Here is a 26,430-nt window from a genome sequence, read left to right on the forward strand (position 1 = left end):
GTATAAGGATTCTCGGAACCAGTTTGAAGCAGATTTTTAGCATCCCCAATTCATGGATCAACAGTTGAGCAGAGAGATGACTCATATTCAACTATTCCCTGATCATTCTGACTGTAAAGAGTATACCACATTTACCATACTGCATAAGACGTTAAACATTTTTACCATACTATATACCATTCTTTTGCTACCATCATAATGACAAGCTTGCTTAGTTTTATCTTTTTTCTCTCAAATACATGAAGATTTCCACTCAGCTATAACATTTATTTATTTATTTTTTAATTGCTTCGTTTCCTGAGGACGAAAAGACACTAAGTCTCTTATTGCTACTTATCGCTCCCGGTCATTTGGTGAAGTTAAGCCTTCAAATAAGGGACGGAATACGAGCAAGGTGAATAAATGTTTAGTTGTGACGCCTCTGGGGTTAAGAGCTTTGGGTACCCCCCCCCCCCCCAAAAAAAAAAAATGGAAGGATAATACAGATACAAATACCCACAACCCTAACTGAATAACATCTGGTGGCGGCATTTTGTTTTCGGAGTGATGGATCTTCGGATTAACTTACTACAATCTTGGAGACAGCTAGAATACAAGTTGCTTCGGTCAAAATAGGGGTAACTTGCAAAACAAAACACGTATGTGAATGATATGAAATTTAATAAATTAAAAAAAGAGGAAAAAATAGGTCAAACTATTTACATACCAATTAACAACACAAGTTTCGGTAAAACATAATATTATTATTATTTTTTTAAAATCTTATTGCGTATTTTTTAAAAACACTTGTACAGTGGCACCTTCTGCATCTAAAATGACGTGTTTTAAAGCAGAATTGTGGTACACATTTTTTAAAATCACAACCTAACTACTTGGACTATTTCTCTTTGATCGCATTGCTCGAGGAGAAATCCCCATCTTGAGACTCCTCATTGCCATGGCACGATTAAAATGACGTTGAGCTTTCACTTCGGAATAATCTTCCAAATTTCCATCAACCGATGACAGAATCACTAGTAATACACCCAATACCTGGAAACAAACGAATACAGTTTCTGTTACTCAGTATCATTAACTAAACAAATGTACTTTAATACTAAAGTTCACCAATACGTGCAACTACAATTATCCGAACTCCAGTCATCCAGATCGATATATATATATATATATATATATATATATATATATACATAAATAAATAAATAAAAATAAAAGTGAATTGTATGTATTCGTTCATAAAAATACAATTTCCATGAAATTCTTATTTAACCCAACGTTAAAATTTACGAGGAGTGCTCAAGTAGTATTGAACCTTTGGTTAACAAAAATACAATTATTGATTTGGAAATCCGAAACACTAGTCTCCTTGGTAATGCACACACTTCTCCCAGCGCTCCTGCTATTGTTGGAAACACTTCTGGAACGCAGTGTTTGGAATAGTGAGCAACCGTGATGACGCCGCATTCCATATGATGCCTTCTCTTGACTCCAATCGGATTCCTTTTATGGCATTTTCAGCTTGGGGAATACCCAAAAGAGACATGGAGGTGAATAGGGAGCCTGACGACACACAAAAATGTTGTGTTTGTCGATGAAAGCTTGAATCAAATTTCGCGGACACATTCCTCACGCCCAAATTCTCGTTTAAAATTGAATGTACCGATCCGACTGAATGGTTTCCGCTTGGGTACCGCCAAACTTTTGGCACAATTTAATGCAATATCGCTGCTCAAGTTTTTCTGTCATTTTACAAAAAACTGAAATCGGACGACCGCTCACTACACGTCTTCACTCATTGGCCGACTGCCAGGGACTGACGCTTCCTGTGGGCGGGAAAAAACTCACGACTGAGCATTAGTGTCCCCCCCTACATCTACAATGAAGGAAGTCTCCCGCGCTTCATTGGTTTACATGGGTAAAAGTAAGGTTCGATACTTTTTGAATACATCTCGTATATCTGATTGGAATTTTCGAAAATTATGTTTGGATAATTCAAAGTCAATTTCACCAATTTCAGAGACACTATGTTTTTCTAATCTCATTCTCTAAGAATTTAAGAAAAAAAATCATTTATATTTTAGAATGCAACACGACTACTACAAGTAAAAAGCAAGTAGTGTTGAATATTAACTCTGCCTTCTCATTAAACAAAAGCGAGTTAAAAAAAAAAAAAGTTTCTCCAATGATTAGACTGTCAAGAACTCACCAGACTGGATAATTGTAAGCAGTGCCGTAACATTTGAATAATTCATTATTTGAATAATGGAATACTCTTTCTTCGATATTCAAACAATTCTTATTTCAATTTTTTATCACTAATTCCGAAAAGATTTGCGTAAGATGTTGAACTTAGACGGACTTCTTTCTTTAAAAAAAAAAAAAAAAAAAAAAAAAAAAAAAAAAAAAAAAAAAAAAAAAAAAAAAGTGCTAAACTGTGGTCTCCAGTTCCTGTTCTGTGTTCTGGTAACATTGAATGTGTTTGTCGTTGTCGAAAAAGGAGTGTTAGGTGTAGAAGTGTGTGATGAAATAGATTTTTCTACATTTATCAGATGTTTAAACATGATATATGCGACTGTTTCACAAAATGTAATTATAATATATATGAAGATTATTCGGAATTGAGCAATTGTTCAAATAACGAATAATTATTCGCATATTTGAAAACAAATTTTCGGCTATACAAATAACAAAAGCTATTCGAACAATTTTAACAGCATTAAATTGTCGTTAAACTGTACTATAAGATTTCTCTGGACACTGAAAACAAAATACATGTACAAATATATGTATATTAATGCGAAATACCATTGATTGAGTACTGTATCTTCGAAGCCCTAATGAGATGTAACTTCGTTACTCTTTAATTTCAATCACTAAGAAGGCTGAAAATGAGAAATATGGAGCTTCTGTTTCAGAGAAAAGACATTTTTTCTTTTTAAATTTATTCACTTATATGAATTAGTATGACACAAGGAGTAAAAATAGAAGCACCCGCAGTGAAAGGCGATTAAATTAGATTATTCTGTGTAACTATTTCATGGTATGGGTGCGAGATACCGATTCAGCTAAGCCTCGACATTGGGAAAGGTCATTTATGAGTGACTTTTCTGAACTACTTTTTGGGAGGTGACAACAATTCTGTTAATAAATCCTATGAAACAAGCTGATTCTACGCTTTCCCGTGCAAAGAAAGCGATTCAGACGAATTTAAACTTCGATGAAAAAACACCTAAAAGCGAATTTGATTACGTTGATTCCGGAAGGGGTGTGTCAAATTGGGCGAATCTGCTGCTTTCGGATACTAAGAAGCGATTTAGGTAGATCTCGACTTTGAGAACAGTACTCTACTTAAAGGTCTAAGAATTTTCATGTAATGAAATAAATCTACTGTTTCTGGGGCAAGAATGATTTAGCTACGTCTCAACTTTCGGCGAAATCATATTTAGTATCAAATTCGGTTATGACATGTCTGATTTCAAGAAAATGGGATGAATCTACGGTTTTCATACGCGAGAATTATAGTTAGATCTCGATTTTGTGTCAAGTTTCTTGAGTCACTAAGAACAAATACGCGTATGTCTTAAATATTTTTCATCATTCTTATCGTGCGAAAAACGGGAACTACGAATCTGAAGCTCTGTTTGACAATTACGCCGTTATTTTTTTCTGTCAGTAACTAAATATATCCCTGGGTTTTATGGATTTCCCTTTAACTGATATTGGAAACAATGTACAAAATTCTGGAGCAACCGATTCAATTTGAAATTGTAACTTAAAACTATAAAAGGCTGAATTTACTGCATTATAGTGTAAGGAATAATTATGGCTTACAATATATATATATATATATTCGCACTTTGGGAGTCACCTCTGTATAACACTCCACTTTGTATAACGGTGTGTTTTCCTGCCACCAGAATATAAAATAATTCTGGCTTTGATAACAAATAATTTCGAATTCCAATTATTATGTTTAATAACTAAATACCCTTTTTTCATTGAAAGAAGCTGTATTTTGCATTTACCTCCAATGTGAATATTAATTAAGGGAAAGCTCTAGTTTGGGACTTCACCTGCACAGATACTTATGCTCCCTCCAATCTTACATATTCATCATCACGCGCAGGTCTCGTAACTGCTCGTAAGGAGAGTGACAAAAGGAATAAATATATTAATCTCCTTGATAAATATTGGTTTGTTCCAATTGTCATCGAGTCAAGTGATACTTGGGATCAAGAAGGAGCTAATTTTATCAATGAAATAGGCCATCGTATTTCACTTATATCGGGAGATAAACGATCTAAATCATTCCTTATTCAACCGATCAGTATCACCGTTCAACGGGAGAACGTTTCAGCCATTTTGGGTACGTTACACACCGATAAAGAATTAGAGGAGATCTCTCATATAAGGATCCCCATTATTATTCAGAAGACTTTCTATTTTATTCAACGAGATGGCGTTCATAAAAGTAGAGTGGAATATGAATGACTTGGTTGCTGAGTACCAACGACGCTAAGATATTTTTAAAGAAATTGAAGAAGAAACATGAAATTTGTAACAATCAAAATTTTCTTAGATTGGTTGAGTATACACCGATTAGGAAGTGAAATACATCTCGCATAAGCAGACGCAGAAGCTGAAGATGGCAGCTTAAGATTTCAAACATACAATCTTGGTAGTTGGTCTCCAATATGCATTTTAGTCTTTCTAAACATTTTTCACGCTCAAAACCGAGACAAAAATCTATGTTTTTTTATTGCTGCATATTCACGGTATATTTTTACTTCTACTTTGTTATTTAAACTATTTTCTAAAATTAATGTGTAATAAATAAGCCTCGGACTTTTATGTAATTACATATTTTAATTGGCTGTATGTAGCTGTATAAGAATACAAATGTACATCGATCAAGACGTTTACATTGATATATGTAAATTATATTTTACATATTTCACACAATGTTAATTACATATTACATATGTTATGATGGTACATATTTTCTACATATTTTGCGTTATCGCGAACTTCTTAAGAATATTCATTTTTAAAGTTTACTTAATAGTATAACAAACGGAAAAAGCCAGTTGCTTGGTTTCTTCCTTCAAATTTGTTCTATTTCTGACAACATTATAGACAAGTTAATCCCATGGAATGTTCTGTCTTTTCACCGATACCGTTAAAAGAAATGATTTGTGCTTAGGATGTTTCAGCTTTCGCGCGGATTTCAAAGAATCCAAGTGATCTGATAGAACCACTACCCATGGACTTTCCTCTCTCTTAGGCGGTGCATAGAACACACCAAGGTATCCGAAATCACTTGCCTAAAGCGACAGAAGTGACATTTGTATCCTTGCTATTTTTACCGTACTGGAACAAACATTTATTTCATCTTTCTGTGGGAGGAAACACAACATAAGGGGAAAGCATGTCTCTTCTTATCCTTTGTTTTTCACCCAATTCACTCGAGGAAAGACAGATGGGGTAAAATATATAGTAACCGTGGGAATGAGTAACAGTGGATCACAGAAGCCGAAACGTGTTCTGCTTCTGTCAAATTCAGATAAGACAGAAACAAGTTGAAAAATAGAATTCGAAGATTGCTGACTAATTTGCACAGAACGCTGCAATTGTCATTGGAACGGCAAGAAAAGAAGATAACTATCAAAGAAAAATATTTGATAGGCAGCCAGACAGTGTAGAGCATATGTAGGGGAAGACACAAAGGGAAACTGACCCAAATTCGGATTATTTTGATCTTACTGACTGTTGGCACGTTTATTCATGTGGTCACGTTTGAATAGATGTATATTCTTAGTTTAGCAAGTGCAGTTCGCTTTCCCACCCATAGTGACTTCGTTTATTCAAATCGTCTCATAGTGTCTGGTAGAATGTCGTACATAGAACCACTCCATAATTAAATACGCAGAACACTTTCTTCATCGTAATTGTAGTTGGAGCATCTATTAGAAGATATTCGCAATCGTATTGAAGTTGTTGTTGGTTTATTTATTTATTTTAGTGTTAAACGAATTGACTTTATTTTTGTACTCGAATATACAACAAAGAAATTCAGACAGTAGACAATAAATTATTTGTGAACTCGTGACGTGCAGAATTTGGTGTGACTGGCATTCTGAACGAGTGTTTATCCGATAACGGCGACAAGATGGCATCGGCCGCGTCTTCACTAGCTGCGAAATTAAAATCGCGGGTTGGAATAGATGAAGCATTTACGACTGATGGCAAAGTCGTAGAATGTACAGCATGTGACAAAAAAATCGGGTGCTCTATGAAATCGCAGTTAGAGCAACATAAGAGAAACGCTCTCCACACTCGAAACAAGGAACTGCGTTCCGGTAGAAAGCAAATTTTTCTGACCCAAATGCAGCAGGAGGCTTCTAAAACGAACGAATTTTTTAAAGACATGTGTTCTGCAATGGTGGCTGCTAATATTCCCTGGTATAAGCTTCACGTACACGAATACCGGGAATTCCTAGAAAAATATTGTAAGCGTCAAATTCCAGATGAATCGACGTTGCGGAAAAATTGCCTTGATATTTGTTACCAGAAAAGTATAGAGAGCATTCGGAGTAAAATAGGGGACTCGGACATCTGGGTGGCCGCAGATGAAACTACAGATTTAGCGGGCCGCTATGTAGCTAATTTAATTGTTGGCAAATTAGACGCTGAAGCTCCCTCTTAACCATTTTTAATTTCTTCCCAGACATTAGACCGTACAGATCATGCAACAATAGCAAGATTTATGAACAGTGGGTTGAAAGTACTTTGGCCCCATTGAGTTCAAGAAAGAGTGTTGGTTTTATACACTCACTATCTGAGCTGCTGCTGCTGCTTATATGCTGAAAGCTGCAAGAGATTTAAAAATATTGTACCCGAAATTAATTTATTTCACTTGTTTTGCTCACCCATTCCAATATGTGGCGGAGGAAGTGAGAAGCAATTTTCTCGGGTAAACAAACTTATATCCAGTACAAAAAAGGTTTTTGTGAAAGCTCCACAGTGAGTGCAATGTTACAGACAACACTTGTCCAGTGGAGGATCCAGGGAGAGGGGCAATCGCTCCCCCCCCCCAGAAGAAGAAACTTTTTTCATTTTTTATATATAAATAAAACCCTCCCACAATTAAAAGTAGTTCTAAGTAGCAGTATGACAACCCCCCTCCCCCCAGAAGTCGACCTGGATCCGCCTCTGCACTTTTCAGGTTTACCTTTACCTCCTGAACCCGTAGTTACACGTTAGGAACTTGGATAAAGGCGGTCGTGTTTTACAACCAACATTTTAAGCACAAACAATCTGTAGTTGACATGCTCCCATCAGAGTGCGCGATTTCAGTGAGTGAAGCTCAAGCTGCTTTTAATGATCCTGAAATTGTCTCAAGCATAGCATACATTGCTAGCAACTTTGGCTTCCTTTCAGAGAACATAAAGGAACTTCAGGACTTTCATTGCAGGAGTCTTTCGATATTGTAAACAGTGTAAGGAAAAAACTTGTAATTGTTAGAGGTGAAGCTGGTGACAAAATTTACAAAGTTTGAGCTGGTTTTAGAAAGGAATTCCGGATATGAAGCCTTTGGTAGTGTGTGTAAGATTCTCTGCGGAGAAGTCGCGATTCCCATCCCAGAAGATATATTCCCCCAAAATATTCTCTTTGTTGATATACGCCCCTACAATATCATGTGATGTTGAAAGATCCTCTTCAGCGTATAAGAACATAGTCTGCGACAAACAGCTATCACTGAACTCAGAGAACATTGAAAAGCACTTCTTTGTGCACTGTAAATCAAAATCGTATAAGATTTTCTGCATACGAAAAACTGCAATATATATTTATACAGTGAAATTTTGTACAATACACATCGCTTTTAACATATATGTGACTCATAAACAGCGTTTTTAAATGATAGTGTGTGTTTGTGTACAATTAAATATATATATATATATATATATATATATATATATATATATATATATATATGTATGTATATATATATATATATATACTTTGGAAGTTACCTGTTCAAAAGAATTCGTAGTATTATAGCTTGAACTGTAAAGTTGCAAAATAGAATATGTCAGTATGTTATTTTTACTTCTTACCATAACATTATTTTATTATTATAATATATATATATATATATATATATATATGCTTAAAACTACTGATATATGGATATATTTTCGATTTTTTTTAAAGTATTACATGGATATTACACATTTAATAACATATTTTGGGCATTTTTCTTACATTTTTATGTACATATTTTGCTGTTTGATATGACATAAAAATCCGGGCCTTAGTAATAAATCTCCAATTTTAATATTCTACTCTTTAAATAACACTATTCCAGGTTTTGAACCTAAATTTTTCAACATGGCGTCAACTGTGTTAATAGCCAAGCTTAATAGACCAAGTAAGATGTTTTATGAGGATCTGACGATTAACAAAATATTTTACGAATGAAACTTCTAAAACTAAATTATTTTGCATACATGTAGAAACTAATCACGTACTATGCAATGAAGTCTTATCCGTTTAATCAGCTTCATAACTGAAATCTGTGTTTGTTTACATTTTGCCAAAAAAAAATCGTACATAGGCCTAGTATTTTTCTATGTATTTCTGTTCTTGAACTTTCTTACTGGGGATTTTACTTGTTATGACTTCTATTGTTATCTGAAGTAGATTATAATGCTCGTAATGAACCACAATAGACTCAATAACAGTTTATATTTACGTATAATATTGCTGTATTATATCGATTATATAGCACGTTATTTACAATTATCATTACATGGCCGTACGACATATACATTATTACATGCAGGACTAACTGCTCATCATGCTCAAAACGTAAAATTCGGTTGTCTCCCTAACATGTACCATTGTATATACGAACTTTGGTCTAGTGCAAAGAGTACAAAGATCCTCAAAAGTACCCAAATGCTAGAGTATATTGGATTAATGTATCTATGTTTGAACAAATAGTTCAATGTTCCGAGTTGTGAAAAGCAAGTCGTAACAATAGTGCATATTTACAGTATACAGGTATTTTGCTCTGCCGGATTGGATAATTACATATAAAGTCAGAAATTGGCCAAAATGAAATAATAAGTAAAAATTGGAGATCTATGTGTCATGCTCCACCTCCGGTTAACTTGGTATGAGTCAATTCTAAATTTGAGTTGAATAATCGCGTCTTGGTACTGTTAGTGTATAATATATATAAAATGTAATTGTATATGTTAGTCACTACAGACTTGGAAGTCGGAACTTGCAAACAATCAGTAACATCAAGACCGATATCTCCCGTTATCCGTAAAAACAAGGGATGAGTGTATTCATTGTAAGCAAATGATATGGTTCAATCACTAACTAACTAACTAACTCTATGGCTTATGGAACCCGGAGGTTCAATGCCGCGTTCACAAAAGCACTCCATTGACTTCTATTTTTAGCCAACTAGATCCAGTTTCTACTTTGTATTCCTATCTCTGCGAGATCCATCTTAATATTGTCCTCCCACCTGCGCCTAGGTCTTCCTAATGGTCGTTTTCCGGTTGATCTTCCAGTCAAGACTTTGAAAGCGTTTCTACTTTCTTCCATCCTAGCTACATGACCTGCCCATCTAAGCCTCCTAGGCTTAATAACCCTAACAATGTTTGGTAAACCGTATAAATTATGTAGTTCCTCGTTATGAAGTTTTCGCCATTCCCCATTCCCGTTCCTCTTGGGTCTGAATATTCGTCTCAGGATCTTGTTCTCAAATACTTTCAGTCTATGTTCTTCCCTCAGAGTAAGTGACCATGTTTCGCAACCATACAGAACAACAGGCATAATTATCGTTTTATATATTTTCAGCTTCAAATTCCTCGACAGAACTCGCGACGACAAGAGATTTTGAATTGAATAATAACATGAATTCTCTGCTTTTAGTCGACATTTAATTTCTTCGTGAATATGATTTTCGTCTGTTAATATTGATCCTACACATTTGAAGGTATCTACTTTATCAAAAGTATTATTTAATATTTTAACGCACCTATAATTTGCTGTATTACGGTCCCGACGCACTTCCATGTATTTAGTTTTCTCTGCATTTACTTCTAAACCCATATCCTTGCAAGCGTTTAATAAGATCTCTGCATTTCTTTATATTGTTCTTCTATCATCCCCTATTAAATTTACATAATCAGTATATGCCATAACCTGGTGAATACCGTTCAACTCTAGGCCCTGGTTGCTATCTTTGATTTTCCTTATAGCGTATTCCAGAACAAAGTTAAATAATAATGGGGACAACGCATCTCCTTGTTTCAGGCCATTTTCGACGTGAAAGCTCGTAGACAAAAATTTTCCTACCCGGACGTTACTTTGGGATTCATTTAAACATCCTTAATTAATCTAATTAGCTTTCTCGGTATTCTGAAAGAACGTTGTATAATGTTTCTCTCCTAACCGAGTCGTAAGTCTTTCTAAAATCAATAAATAGTCGATATACCGGGGTATTGTATTTCCACTTCTTTTCGAGTATTTGGCGAATGGTAAATATTTGGTCGATAGTTGATCGATTTCGTCTAAATCCGTACTGACAATCTCCAATAATTTCATCTGCGTATGGGGTCGATCTTGCTAATAGAATATTTGAAAGAATTTTATAGGATGTTGACAGAAGAGAAATGCCTCGATAATTATTACAGTCAGTTTTGTCGCCTTTCTTGTGAATTGGAACATTAATTGATTCTTTCCACTCTTGTGGCAATTCTTCCTTGTTCCAGATAAGGAGAATTTTTTGTATCTTGTTCCACAATTTTTCGCCTTCAGCTAAAATTAACTCAGCCGGAATTTCGTCTACACCCGGAGATTTGTGTTTCTTTAATTTCTTTATAGCGGTGTCTACTTTTATTCGGTTAGGTTCAGGAATATACGGTTCTGCGGTGTGTATTCCTTTTCTCCACGCACATCAGTTTTTGGCTGCGTGTTCAGCAAATCGTCAAAGAAATCTTTCCATCTATTTGAGATGCTCTCCGTATCAGTGAGAAGTGTTCCGTCAGCTTTCTTTAATATATAAGCACGAGGTTGATAGCCTTTCTTAAATTCGTTGATCCCCTTATACATGTCCCGATAATTTTTACTTTTACTATTATCTTCAAGTTCCTTAATTTTAGCTTTAAAAAAATCGTGTATTTTTGTTTAAAAGTTTTCGAAGTTTCCCGCCTGATGTCTACGAAATTTTGTGTAGTTATTTCATTCGGATTTTGTAGCCAACGTAATTTTGCCTGTTTTCTCTTCTCTGCTAGTTTAATGCATTCCTGGTCGAACCATGGTTTGTTCCTATGTATTTCCGCGTGTCCAAATTTTTCTTTTGCTGACATCTTAATACTATCTCTAATTTCAGTCCAAGTGTCCTAAACACTAATGCATTCCGAATCTTCTAAAGCCGAAAATCTATTCGAAATTTCAATCTTGTATTCCTCTCTTACCTGACTCTCATCTAATTTCTTTATATTAAATCTCTCCGTTTTCGGACGTTGAATATTTCTTTTATTCGACGATAATCTCTCTCTTATTATCGCTGCTACCAGGTAGTGATCAGTGTCACAGTCAGCCCCTCTAAACGACCGGACATCAGTTATGCTAGATTGCCTTCTTCTATCTACTAAAACGTGATCAATTTGATTATTTGTTTTTCCGTCTGGTGAGGTCCATGTGTATTTATGAATGTCGCGATGTGGGAATTTTGTACTCTTCACGATTAGGTTTATGGATGTTGCAAAGTTCACGAGTCTAACACCGTTGTCATTACTTTCCTTATGCAGACTTTCGTTCCCTATAATCGGTTTGAAAATATCCTCTCGTCCTACCTTCGCACTGAAATCCCCTAATAGAATTTTCATATTGTATCGCGGGAGTTGGTCAAATATCCGTTCCACTTCTTCGTAAAAACTGTCTTTTATATCGTCATCCTTATCTTCTGTTGGGGCATGTACATTTAAAACAATATCACACCACCGTCCCTTAAGAGTAATAAAAGAAAGTCTGTTAGTAACAAATTCAACCCGCTTAATTGCTGGTAATATTCGTTTGTGAACGAAAAACCCTGTTCCTAATTGGTGGTTTTTATTTCCTTCCTCCGTAAAAGAACGTAAAATTTCCGGAATTAACAGATCCATTTCCTTCCCACCTAACTTCCTGAACTACTAGGCCCATCTTGTATTTCTCTAACTCACTCGTTACGGATTTTAACGCGCCTGCCCTATAAAGACTTCTAATATTCCATGTTCCAAATCTCATGTCCATTTTCTTTTGCTGAGATCGTGCCAAGTTAGTCTTTGTCCGAGGCTTTTGTGAATATTTCTGAACAAGTGCCTTTTTTACAAGATGAGGTTGTTAGCCTTACCCAAACCCCCAAGCTGGAGGACGCGACTGCTTATTCAGTATATTCGCAGCTAACCTTTATATCTAGAGGCCGTCTCCTCGATCCGCAACCTGAGGACGCGCCATGCCGTGGTGACAGGAACCCACATTACATGGGATACAGGCTGCTGAAATGCTCGTAGCTCAATCCAGAAATGCACATGGAATGATGAAATTTTAAATACACTTTCTTCATGGTGTTCCAATTTTTGCAGACGTAAAAAACCTGATCCTCCCACCACTGTTTAGTAGCACTAATCACTACCTTATCAGATTCAGAAGGGAGTCTTCAAGTCGAGTTTGGGGAATATGTCTGACGGAGCTAGATCTGGAGAATAAGGAGGACAATCTTGACACTAAAACCCTAGATCGTGTAGTATCGTGTAGATCGTGTTTGCAGTGCCCGATGGTCAGGGACACAGTCTTGAAGGAACACCATTCCTTTTTCCTAATTTTCTGCGGCGCTGGACTTTCAATTTGTCTTTTATTTTTGTGAGTAATGCAGAGTATTACTCTGCGTTAAGAGTTTGACCCTTAGGTAGATAAGTCTATGAGTACAACCTCCATCCTTATTCCAGAATAATGTTGCAAACCTTTCCCTGTCAACTACTGCATCTTCAACTTCTTGGGGCGAGAGCAACCTGAGGGACAATTCCATAGACTGTTGTTTCGTTTTAGGATCACAGTAATACAATGTTATTCGTGACAGAAATCGCTCGGCATTGCGGTCAAACTGGGAGATGACACCCCTTGATGCCCTCTTCTTTCATCATTTTGATTTGTTGACAGATTTTTGGGAACACATTTTACCGAGAGCTTTGCATACTCAAGTCATTACAATTTTGCTACCGACGCGTTTCCGAGAAATGCTCATAATTTCTGTCACACGATTTTTTGAGATTCTGCAATTTTCAAGAATAATGTCATGCATTTCATCTACGATTTCGCAGACAGTCACTGTTTTTGTTTTCCCGTACAGAAGCTAATCTGTTGAGAAATCGCAGTGTTTACACTGTGCCACTCACTCCTTCACCACTGCAATATGAGAGTGAAGTCTCATAGCATTTCACTGTTGCTCTCATGAATTTGCTTCGGTGTCTTTTCTTGGTGGAACGAAAATTTGATGACAGCTCTGATTTCGATGTTTATGAAATTCGCTGCTTGGGTACAGATGATCACTTCACAGATTTGAAAATACAATAAAAATTTCGTTACTAATACAAGGCGCAAAATTTCAAAATCACACGCACTCGCCAATCCAAAAATTATAGTCAACAGTTATCTCTCATGTACAAATTACAAGAGCCCTTCCCCCCAGTCACGGCCTTTGGTTTGACGAAGAAAAAGATTACATTAGGGCATAACATTTCCGTTGTGGAGACTTCACATTCCGTGTTTTCTCTCATTTAGTGCGAAACAGAAACTTCGCAGCCCTGTGAGTTTAGGCAGAAACCATCCTTACTGAACACTGGTCGCCAGCTCCAAATTTCTAGTCGCAAATGGCGACCTGCCGACCGGAAATTTTGTGCCATGACTAATATGAAAATTTGCATTAGTACAGACAGAGATATGTTCTTTAAAACTATACATAATTCTACTTGCACTTCTGGGATGGGCTACGAATTTTTCAGCAGCCCTTCATATTTCAATGAAACACAAACATTTACCAGGAAAAAGTGTTGACATTTTAAAGAAATCCTTAGACAGAAGAAAAGCACACTGCTGTGTAAGAAATCGTTTTGAATCCTCCAGCACTTGGGAACTTCAACTTATTGAAGAGAAAGAACTGACAAATCTAAAGAACCAAAGAACTTTAAAATTTAAGTACTAAGAATCAAATTTATGCAATTTCTGGATTTCTATTTAACAAGATTTTATTCATCTAACTAAAACAACTCTTTTCCTTTTGTTGTAGTTTCCTATAATATATTCATGTGGAAGTACTATTTTTGTTATAATTAATAAGAAAAAATATACGTGTATGGTTGAGAATGTTAGATGAGGAAATCCCTGTAAATCTGTCCAACCTTTTTTTTTTTTTAAAAAAAAGTAATGGTTGCCAAACCCATGTAAATCATTGAACTATCACGTAACATTTTAATACAAAGGTTGATTCATTTATATTGAGCCGAAGTCAATGTGCAGCTGTACCGTACATGCGCAACCCACCGCTGTGAGATTGCCATGAGGCAAACAACAGTATCTCGTTAGTCACGCAATGAAGCAATGTGGTAGAACGCAGTATGATGCCGTCGAAACTGAATAGATCCGGGGAGGGTTCACTGTGGAACTATCCGACGCTAAGTTTACGACGTCGCGCATCATAGAAATGTGTCAAGTGCGTAATTTTCGTATATACACGGAAATATGCAGCACAGAGTCCTCGGCTTATCACAGCGACGACGAATCGTTTCTCAAAAGGATTCAGGATTGTGGCCAGTTTCTCTTACAGGGGAACTGCATCTTCGAAAGGTGGGGTGAAACGTCAAAATCAATGTTGCATACAGACTCATGTTACGACTGAAATGTAGAGTCCACAGCAAAAAACCTGCAACATGAGCATGTAAGTTTATTGTGAAATGATGAAGTCTTTTGTTTCAAAATAAATGTGCAGGGGAGGACGCCGAGGCTTCTCCTGGCGTGATTCGTGCCACTTAGACGTTATGTTGATTCCCTGCGCTGTTAGGCGTAGTTTCACAATAAACTTACATGCTCATGTTGCAGGTTTTTTGCTGCGGACTATACCAGCATGAAATCTCAGCAGTGTACGGACAATGCGTGAAGTTGAACTGCACCAATACATCCCGCCATACAGCGAAAACACCATTGGAATTCTATCGCCGTATGGAACAGGAAACTGGAATTTCGGCAATTCCTTTCTCTGACATCCCTGTCAAGAGTTCAGAAGCCAGCCCAAATTGCTTTCGGAGTCCTCAAGTTGTGCCTGTCCTATCGTCGAGTCTACACCGTCATCGGTCAGTGGAAAGCCTGTAAAGAGGAGTTAGATTCAATACCCATGGTCCAGTTGCTACGTAGTCTCCTGCAATGGAAACTCCGATACCGGGCAATAGTCAGTAGATGTGACCTTCAGATCAAACACAACGGTATTTCCTAGGTAAGTGGCACATTTAAAATCAGTACAATATAAATGAATCAACCTCTGAATTATTGTGAATGTCTAAAGTGAAGTTAGGTATCTTGACAAAAGTATTTGCTATATTATACTTCAGAAATCCCTTGTAAAAATTAGCTATTCTTTAAATATTTCGAACAGAGGATATAATCCTCCGACTTAAACCAGACCCCGTCAGTTTGTGATTTGGGGACTTGGATCAAAAGAGCATACACTAAGATCGGACGTATTTTCTTGGGTCTTTTCGTGTTGCGATCAGCAGGATTTGTAGGCATACAATGAGAACAGCAGGTAGTATGTTTTCAGAAAGAAAGACAGGTTGTTGGTTAAGGAAAGATTAAGAATTAAGGTTTTGTAGAAAATTATCTCGGTTATGTCTGCTTCGGCTATGCTGATTTTTAACATCTCCAAGTATTGATAATTTCGCTTCTAGGTAATAAGTATATTTGCGAGAAATCAAATTAGCAGGTCGCAGTCTCAACAGAGAACTCCGAATGACTTCCCAGTCCGGTAGTAGACGAGGGTATATATTTAAAGGATCTATCTAGACTCAATGGACAGCTAGTTTTGTCGGAAAATGGCCAAGACATGAGCGTAAAGTGGGCAAAGAAGGTGGAGTTATGGGTGGCCTCTCAGCTTATTCATGATTATGACACTCACTGTATTATATGAAATTACATAAAAGAGAAAAAATGAATCAGCATAAACCACATATTAGTTGTCTTGAGCTCTCATACAAACAAAGTTTCGAGATTAAAAATAATCCAAAATGACTGATATTAAGTGCCTAATCCATGGTTTTCGGGATAGGTGAGATTAATAGTGACATACCCGATGCCGTTTAAGTACAAGTTCAGGCCCCATCGGTATAGGGGTGGGTAAAGGTGAGATTACGGATTTTTGTCATTACATTTTCATTGAAATGTTTATCCTAATATTTTACATAAATCTATTTCCTCCAGTGCAAAGAAGGAGCATTTCAGCTGGCACAAACTGCAAACTTGAAATTTGGACAGGACCAAGGTTTTGGAACGTAGCATAACACCAAGGATGGATATTTGGGAATTCGACGTAGAAGAGGGAGAAATAATTATAATAGGATGCCCATTATCTCAAATTACTTTGAAATATGAAACTTTTTATTTATTTAGCTTTTTTTTTTTAAACTATAATGAAACATGTGTTTCAGGATCTTTTGAAACTTAACCTAGGAGGGAATAAAAAGCGGTCCGGGTTACAGTTACTATAATAAGATGACCACATCTCTGAATCTCCTTAGTTTTCAGACATGAAATCTGGTATTTACACATTTTATTTAATATAATTAACACGCGTTTAAGTTTTCTTTGGTATTCACCCTGCGCAAAAAACGGGGCCTTATACTTTCTTATAAAAGTATTTGAAAAGTATAACTGAACTGTATAAAGCACTTAGCTGGGGTGGCTTGAATTCTTCGTTTGTGATTGGCCTTTTTTTGAGAAAAAAAAATGTACAAATGGTCTCAGCTCCATTTGTTGAGAGCTTAGTTGTTTACACAAACTAAGGTTGAAACTAAGCTGGCCTTTCAGCAAGAAAAAGAATGGGAATTTTCTAAGTCAGAAAGGATCGCGCAAGAACCTTTTTGGGAACAAACAGTTCAGTTGCTTTAACGAAGTTAAGTTATACTATAAAATTTAACTATTTCATTGAATGTTTTAATGAATTAAAACTTTTCATTTATTTTATTTTATTTTACATGTTCTCCTAATGAACATAATAAGTGAAAATTGTAAGTTTAGAAAATATATACGCTTTGAGGTTCGATTCCATGATAATTCCAGGTTTTCTACGCCCTATGTATTAGTCAGAAATTAGATGTAACATTAAACTTTAGAAAAACGAGTTTTATATAAAATCTATGTGTAAAATTCATTAGTTACACCAATATCCATTGGTTATGCACGGTACGCTAATGAAGTGTTCTTTTCCATCGAGAATCGAAACCAAAACTTGGAGCAAGTACTAACTAGTAGGCTATTTGGTAGTTTAAATAATTATTTCAGAAAATATCGATTAATACTTACCAAACATACAATTATCAGCAGGGTGTATATATGAATTGTACTATCAGGAACAGATTCCATGTCCCTTAGTGCTGAAACTGCTGGCTGAAATCCAGGCTTTAATTCAAGAGTATGGCGTAAGTACAGCGCTGCTTCTTGATAATGTCCATACGCCTGCAAACAAATACAACTGCCTTAATAAGTCTGTATTCTTAACCAAACTACAATCTAAGCTCATTGCTTTTAGTTGAAATTAATTTCGCTTAAAAAAGGAAATATTTCACACAAATTTAAATTTATAGGGAAGAGATAAAGGAAATTCCCCTCCTCCCTCGTGTACATACGAAGAGTAGTCGAAAGGCTCCTGGAATGTTGTGGTTGCTCTTCATTATCACAATATAAATACACATGTTCTTAATCGCCTTCAAAGTATGCAATTTCGGAACACACTAACTTGCTCCACCGCTCTTCCCATTGCTGGATGAAAGTCCTCTTTTGGTATCTTCCAAAGTTCAGCCGTCGACTTGGTTTCGATCTCTTCTGCGGTGGCGAAACGGGTACCGGTGCCGTTTCTTTAAAGCACTGTCACTGTAAGCTGTTTTTAAGGCTATCGAAGCATATGATATTTCCCATTTGCACATGAATTTGATATTTTTGCGCGTTGCTCGAACTGCGACAACTGATCACCACACACACACTCCGCCGTTCAGCTACGCTGCTCATGCACTGACTGCTATGGCCCGTTCACACTTGTCAAATTCATAATTAGGTAATCTAAGGTCTGTGCTGTACAAGATTCATTATGATTGATTCACAAATACCGAAACTATATCATCATTCCAGGAACTTTTTGACTGCCCCTCGTGTATATATATATATATATATATATATATATATACACCAACCAATCACTAAATTGTCACCAGCCCTCCGAATATTAAATTCAACTTTGTTACTACATTAAGATTCGTGATGGTGTATCGCGCACCCAGGTAGTTTAGCTACAACCCTAGGTAGTCAGACAGTGGCAGAAATATCCAAACTTGCGAATCTTGTTCTCAGTTCAATTGACATCACGCTCAATAACTGAATGCGAACAAGTTTAAGTACAAGCGCTATTACTTGATAGCGAGCATAAGCTTCAGTGAGGTTAATGAGCACGAACGAGCGCGAGTTCGATTCAGGATAAGTCAATCCCTTAGCAAGCGCGAGCCCAATTAAGTAAATGAGTGAGAGTCTGAGCCAGCAAAAGCCTTGCTAACATTAGTGAGTGCGAGTTCCTTTGGATTTAGCAAGCTCGAGTCAACCTCGATTTTAAAATCGCCATCGCTGGTCAGTAGTGACGATTCGCGCGACATGGATAAACACAAAACTTTATCAATGTTTGACGAAAGTCAGACCATAGGGTCCTGAAGCACTATTGAGGAGCACTAGGATGCATTAGTGAGGTGTTCGAGATCATCAATGTATCAAGACTGATCTCAATTTGGACAAGTGACCAAAAGTCAGCGAACCTGAGGACAGCGCATTGTTGACTGTCAAAGTGAGCGTTGCCTTCTGCGACTGGCACGAACTTCAGCACGATGAAGCATCTTCCTACAAATACAACCATGCCCAGTAAACTAGCATATATGGGCTATTCCAGCAGACGCCTCAAACGTCGCCCAATCGTAATCAGGCCTCGATTTGCCTGATGTAAAGAATATACAAATTGTACGATAGACAGCTGGAAGATGATCTCGTGCTCTGAGTCACAATTTTTATTCCATTTCGTGGATGTGTGAATGTTCATGTTTAAAGGGAACCCTATGAAGCATTGGAGCCCTCGTACATACTGTCAAAGCAAGTGTAAGATATGGGAAATGTTTACATTGCAAGAGCTAGGTCACCTTGGGGTTTTAGATGTACACATCATAAATAGTGTTTGGTATCGCATTTCCTGGCACACTGGGTGATTGTATCATTTTTACCTGCATGGTAATATTATCTCCGAAGATGAAGACGTATCTAGCCATTGTGTATGTTCTATGCAGGAATGGTTCGAGAAACACAGTGCTGACTTCTGCCATTTTAGCATACTCCATCTCAACCCTACGAAGCACCTGCTACTTGGGATGGTTGCTGCATAAAAGGCGGAAGGATCTACACGTTATTAGGTAGGTGCTCAAAAGTTAATGAGGGTCGATATATATATATATATATATATATATATATATATATATATATATATATATATATATACACAACACAAAGCAGCCGTCAAAGTAATCTTATCTATTACGACCATTCTTTAATCAAGGTTCCTTCACCTTATACCTATTAAAGATCGAAGATCGTAATGTTCTAATCATAATAAAAAGAAATGTTTATCACAGATAGCAGTATCATTAAAATAAAAATCACCATGTACTTTTCTCAATTGTGAACTGATGCATGGTAGATACAAGTAGCTGCTGACACGATACTACCCAGTTCGTACGAAAAGACTTACTACAACCTTTCTACCACTACTTGCTAGTTAATCGCCAGTGCTGTTCTACTATGTGATAATGACTTTTCCTTCTTCATATGCTTCCGAGATCATTACGTCATAGTGACTTTTACAGTGCAGTGTTTAAAAAGACTAACTTCTTACTTATTTAACGTATTCTCGTAGGGTTATTATTTCAAATAGCATGCTTCTGGAATAGGAATTAAGAACACGAAATTTAAACACCCTTCCGCCTGTACGGTTAAACGGCGATTTAAACTCTGTGCCACTGAGGGGTTAATTAAGAGAATGCCATTTCATACAAAAGCTACAACCATTTTGAATTCGCATGGAAGGCCGGGCGAGTAATTGTAGTATTTGAGTTCGAAAAATTTCCAGCATGATCTTGGGTAAAGGCGGGATTGTATTAATCGTTTTTTTCTTCTTCTTTCTTTGATAACGCCGGGAAATTCCCAAGAAAATTTCGCACCCAGATATTGTTCAACTAATACCAGATCAGAAGCATATCAGATAAGCGCGAGGCAAAATCATAACGTTTAACGATTCTGAACTTGACTAAGGATAATTTACAAATACAACTACAGAAAACTAAAAACAGTTATGTACAATGCATGTACTTTAATTATTATACTTTACCTTTTAGATAATAACATTGACTATTCAGAAAATATCTACTGTGTTATTAAGCATGGAATATGTATACAGATTAACTTCGTTGCTTTTCTCATACACAATTTTCTTTTCAGAACATTCGTGATCTTTGCAGATACTATCTCTAATGCCGTTAAAATTCAAATATCCTATAAAATAATTACTCACGTGATGGTTCAAATAATTTATTTGAAAAAAGAAAAAAGAACCAATAAATTATTGTGAATAACAAACACTTCTCCAAATAATTACTTAATCTGGGATAGAATTAACACGTGTAAATAATAATAATAATAATAATAATAATAATAATAATAATAATAATAATAATAATAATAATAATAATAATAATAATAATAATAACTACTACCACCACCACCGTGATTTGTGTAGTTATATCTTCTAATTTTATAGCCAACTAAGTTTTGCCTGTTCCTATGTATTTCCGCGTGTGTCAACTTTTATTTTGTTGTAATTTTAATGCTATTTTCAATAACCGAACCATCCTTAACACTAGTGCATTCCGAGCCTTCTCAAATGAAGAATCTATTCGACAATTCAATCTGGTATTCCACTCTCGCCTGGCCCTCCTCTAATTTCTTTAAACCAAATCTCTCCGTTTTCAGATACTGAATATTTCCCCTTATTCAATTGTAATTTTTCTCTAAATCATTGCTGATACCAGGTAGTGGTCAGCGTCACAGTCTGTTCCTCTAAACGACCTAACATCAATTACGCTAAGATAATTTTATAGTGTGATGATAAATGTGAAAAAATATTATTTGGAGGAAGCTATAAATATTAAAGTGGTCATAGAAGCGTAAATACAGAAGGTTGGTCCACATTTATAGAAACAATTTTGTCCCCTACGCTAGAGCGTAAAGCCATATTTCCACTAGCGGTTGTACTCGATATGACGACCCTGAATATAAACTGTAGCCCGACACCGAAGTTTCCATTGGAGTAGACTTCTGTTCAGAGAAATCTGATGAAGTTTGGACCACTCCTCCTTGCAAACTTTCCACAAGCCAGTCAATGTGCGTGGGCGACGTAAGGAAATCACTCTCTTCAAACACCCGAAAGCAAAAAAGACCATTGGTGCAGCGTCGGGAGACTTGACAGGGATGTCTGAATATGGGATAGCATGGATTCCAGTTTCACGCGCTTTGCGGGCTATGTATGCCACAGTTGTTCGAGCCATGTGGCTGGCTCCTTTGTCTTGATGAATGATGACTTTCGACACCTCAGCACCATATAACGACGGAATATGCTGCGGTATAATGGCTCCAGAACGTGTTCTTGATAGTATCCTGCGTTAATTTTCACATTTCATGCAACTCTATGCAGGGAAGTTTCCCTTTATGGCAAAAACCTGCAACCACCATGAAGCCATGGGGAAAACTTTCGCGGCACGTGCGGACCCAATTGGCATGGTCCTTGGCATCCTTTGGATGATAGTAAATGGCTCGAATCCCCTTGGAGTTTGACAAATAGATCTAGGCCTCGTCTAACGTGACCACATATTTCCATTTGTCATCCGCTAAATACCGTTTATGGAGCCGTTTGCAATGGACCCTGTGTTCACAGATGTGTTTGGCTATGAGTGTGTGAACACGTGGCTTATTCTTCACTTGCAGGCGTAAATCATGGCTGGTTACCCTCTGCATAGTTGATTTGGATCTTCTAACACTCCTGGCAATGTCTCTTTGTGGCGGTGGATTCTCCTGGGTCACCAACTTCTGCACTTGTCGAACCACATCCATTGTACGTTTGGGACGGGGGTGTTGTTTTCTTTCCACTGTACACTGTAGCTGTATCCGATGTCGAAAAGAACTGTGATGTACCCCTCCCAGAATGGGGTCACTTTTGGAGGCAGTTTACACTCGGAGCACTTCACTTCCTGCTACCGAATTCTCCCCACAACTGGTTTCTGATTGCTCTGCTGTGCTTACTGTCTTTGCGATTCTAGCGCCCCTGGCAGACGTTACACTTCGTTCCCATAAGTGTGGACAGACCTTCTGTATTCGACACTTCAATCTAGTATTCCACTCTCGCCTGGCCCTCTTCTAATTTCTTTAAACCAAACTTCTCCGTTTTCAGATGCTGAATATTTTCCCTTATTCAATGATAATCTTTCTCTTTATCATCGCTGCTACTAGGTAGTGGTCAGCGTCACACTCAGTTCCTCTAAACGATCGAACATCAATTACAATACGATAATTTCATAGTGCGACGATAAATGTAAAAACGTATTTGAAGGGAGTTATAAATATTAAAGTGATCGTAGAAACGTACATAAAAAATACACGTTAATCAAACAGACCACTCATCAAAATAAGATTTCTCTTACACTATTTGGATGTTTACAATAAATTTCTATTGAATAATATTTTCGGGTTAGAAAGCCTGCAGGATTTAAAAGATTAATATGCATGTAATTTTTTCTGTACTAGTAGTTAGTTTTGTTTGTTTGTTTCAACTGTTCAATTACATTTGCATAAACCAAATTTTCCGTGATTTTTAATTTTACTATTTTCATCGTCTTAAGTTGCTTTAGCGTTAGTCAGTTCAAACACCTACATATGACACGGTACGTATAGTTATCTAAAATTACGATAGTACTAGGTGTATCGTGTGTTTCGAATACTTGCCAAAATTGTTATTAACAGACTGGACGTGTCGGAGTCCGGCATTGGCTGATTATCAAACGAACACCCTTCGCTTAGTGATTAATTATAGTGATCGCAAGAAATCGTGAAACCTGACCTAGATCTACAGGTTTCTACACTCAATAGAACGTGAGATGTGTTCCGCTCGTCAACCCTCATTCATGAAATTCTGTCAGTGTCATCTCTCGTGGTTTACGGACATCTGAAGGTATATTGTTGTCGAACTGTCGCTAAGTTTTGTTTTGTTTATTTTATATTTTCACGTTTTTATTGTTACCGTTCGTATTATAGTTTGTTTAAGTGCTGTTTTTTGTAGCTCGTTCATCTTCTCTTCAATGTTTGGCAACACTGATGGTGCTCTTCTGATGTTTGACGCTTTCTCAAGTGTGTGTTCGGAAGGCAACTCCACGCATTGTACCGAAATCTTCTGATGTGTCGCACGTTAAGCAAAACAGTTCTATGATTGATGTAGAGCCCAGGTTTGACGAATCATTGCGGTCACAACAGTGCAAAGGTAGCTAGGAAACTAATCATTTAGGAAATATGTGTTTGTTTAGTGGATACCGTGGTGATCACCACAGTTTCCGCGATACAATGTCAATGTGATACGGCTTGTACATATTTCTTCCTTGAGATTTAGATTTTTGTAATATACTTTTCTCTTAAGTGTTTATAAAAGACAAATATGAAAGTTTCGATATTCGTGGATTTTCTCATGTGCTCTTTAATCCCAGTTTCTACTGTTTTCTCATTAATATAAGTATCATCATATTCACATGTAATCTGATATACTTTAACGCAGGGCCGTGCCGTGGGAGGGGGGGGGCGAGCGGGGCGACGGCCCCGGGCGCTGAAGTAAGGGGGGCGAAAAATTCGGGAGAAAAAAGGAAAAAGATAGGAAAAATTGCTTGGAATATATGTATGGCGGCGCCGTCGTATACTCTCGCCCCGGGCGCTGATTTTCGACGGCACGGCCCTGCTTTAACGGCATATTCTTATCCTTGAAATAATTCTATTACCTGTTACTGTCTTTGCAACGTTTACTGGTGGTTTTGAACAGATTTGAAGTTTCATCTCTGAAAGATGTACATTTTATCCTCGAGAGATGTTTTGGAAATTACAGAAAAGCGCTTTATATTGTTATCTTCCTGGTACTCAAAACACCTCTTGATTCTCGGTGGGAGCTCATGTGGTTCGGATTCCACGTTAATCAGTAGGTCCACGTCTCATATAGCTTCGCTGCTGAACGGGACGTAAAACTCAAAGTCAACTCAACTCAACTCAAAACACCTCTCAGCCTTTCTGGAAATAACTACATATATACACATTGTTACTGACATTCAGTTTTACCTGTCTCGTTTCACACCAGTAATCGTCAGTTGGACCCAGATTGTTTGAAGCCTTTTTCTCACTTCTAAAGCATAAATCGACTTCGAACGAATTTTAAGCAACGGACAAACTAATTGTACACTTCTTCAAACTATATTTGCGCAGCTGTATTTTAATAGGTTCCTTAAAATAGAATGTTTGGGTAACAGTGCGTTCGGAGGGGGGAGAGTCGGAGTAGTGAGACATTCCCAACATAGTTCGCTGTTTGCCGTTCCAAATAATCACCTCCTATTTTGTTACTTTCAGAACAAAATAGTGCCTTAGCAAATGCAGAAAATTCTGTTTCAGTTGAAGAAACCACACATACTTTTCGACTAAAAACAAACAAATAAACAAAAGTGAAAGAAAATGAGGGTTTCTAAGGAGTTCCTTCGCGAAAGGTAATTCTACAGTTATTTCGACAGCTGTTCATATTAACTTCTTTGTGTTGGGATTCGGAATTTTTGAACCTGGTTTTAACCCCATTAGATACATTTATTTATCTATTCTTTTAATTTTCCGCTGTTCTTGCCTTACAGTTTCTGATTTTATAGTTCATTTCCTTCTTTGTTTCTTCAGGAGGAGACACGGTTTAGAAAGTCGACAATTGATCATTGTTTGTATCTGACGATTTCCTGAACGCCCAAGAAACGAATAAACTTTTTTTAAAAAAATTTTATTTTAAAGGGTGCATAGTGCTACTAAAATGAGTGAAAGCGTTTATTCTTCCCAGTATGGAAATAGACCACAGATGCCCTTCCTAACAATCTATGAGACTGTTTCGTCTCACGGACGGACAGAGAGTGTAAATATATAGCAAAGTTTTGATAAACCAATCTCATCAACAAAATCTATTCCTAATCGTAGTTGTTTTGTCTACAAAGTAAAAGTTGATCCCAGTTTCTATCCTCATCAGCATTCGAAATTTTGTAGAGGGGATATATATATATGCCCCCTTGAAGAAATTTCCATTTTTGGCAGGGATAACTTCCCCTCTACAAATTTTCGAATGCTGATGAGTAGCTTAGGGTCCCATACTCTTGGGGGCCCCAAAAATTCAAGGAAAAAATTGAATGTACATTTCCAAAATATAAGGAAAACAATAAATAAAGATCTACATATAGTAACAGTGCTTCGCTTATGTAGGCCCCTATGATGTAAGTAATGGGGCCCCTTCTGCTACTCTGCTTCCTAAAATATTATTGGTTTCCTCATTTCTGTATATAGGGTCCTCCGTTTCTCTGGACACATAAAGAGCCCCATTATCTTTAGTAGCTTAGGGCCCCAAAATCCAGCTCTGCTGATGAGGATAGAAACTGGGATCAACTTTTACGCTGTAGACAAAACAACTATGATTAGGGATAGATCTTGTTGATGAGATTGGTTTACCAAAACTTTGCTATATGTTTACATTCTCTGTTCTTATATTCACACGCTGCTGCTCAACTCTTCAATGGGTGGTTGGTCAGGAAGCAGATTGTATAGCGTAATGATTAACGAACAGATACGGTATGTGATAGACCGGTTTCAGTTCCAGGTCCAGTTGCTCAGATTTCACTCTTCCAATTTTACTAAGTTTTCCTCCATTTACCAGAGTATTAATATCCTGCATGATTGTTTTTACGAACATCCAATATG

General features: G+C 36.9%; 1 protein-coding gene across 1 annotated transcript in view; it reads right to left on the reverse strand.

Moving 5' to 3' along the window:
• Window positions 1-643: 643 nt before the first annotated feature.
• LOC145671286 (uncharacterized) overlaps window positions 644-26,430 on the reverse strand; it is a 55,483-nt gene continuing 29,696 nt past the window's right edge. The window contains exons 5-6 of the mRNA XM_081740238.1: window positions 17,635-17,787; window positions 644-1,032 (exon numbers count right to left, since the gene is read on the reverse strand). Of these exons, the coding sequence (XP_081596364.1) occupies window positions 865-1,032; window positions 17,635-17,787 (321 nt within the window). The 3' untranslated portion in view covers window positions 644-864. The remainder of the gene's footprint in view (window positions 1,033-17,634; window positions 17,788-26,430) is intronic.

This window comes from Thermobia domestica, chromosome 15, assembly GCF_964235325.1.
Source record: "Thermobia domestica chromosome 15, izTheDome1.hap1.1, whole genome shotgun sequence".
Classification (NCBI taxonomy): Eukaryota; Metazoa; Arthropoda; class Insecta; order Zygentoma; family Lepismatidae; genus Thermobia; species Thermobia domestica.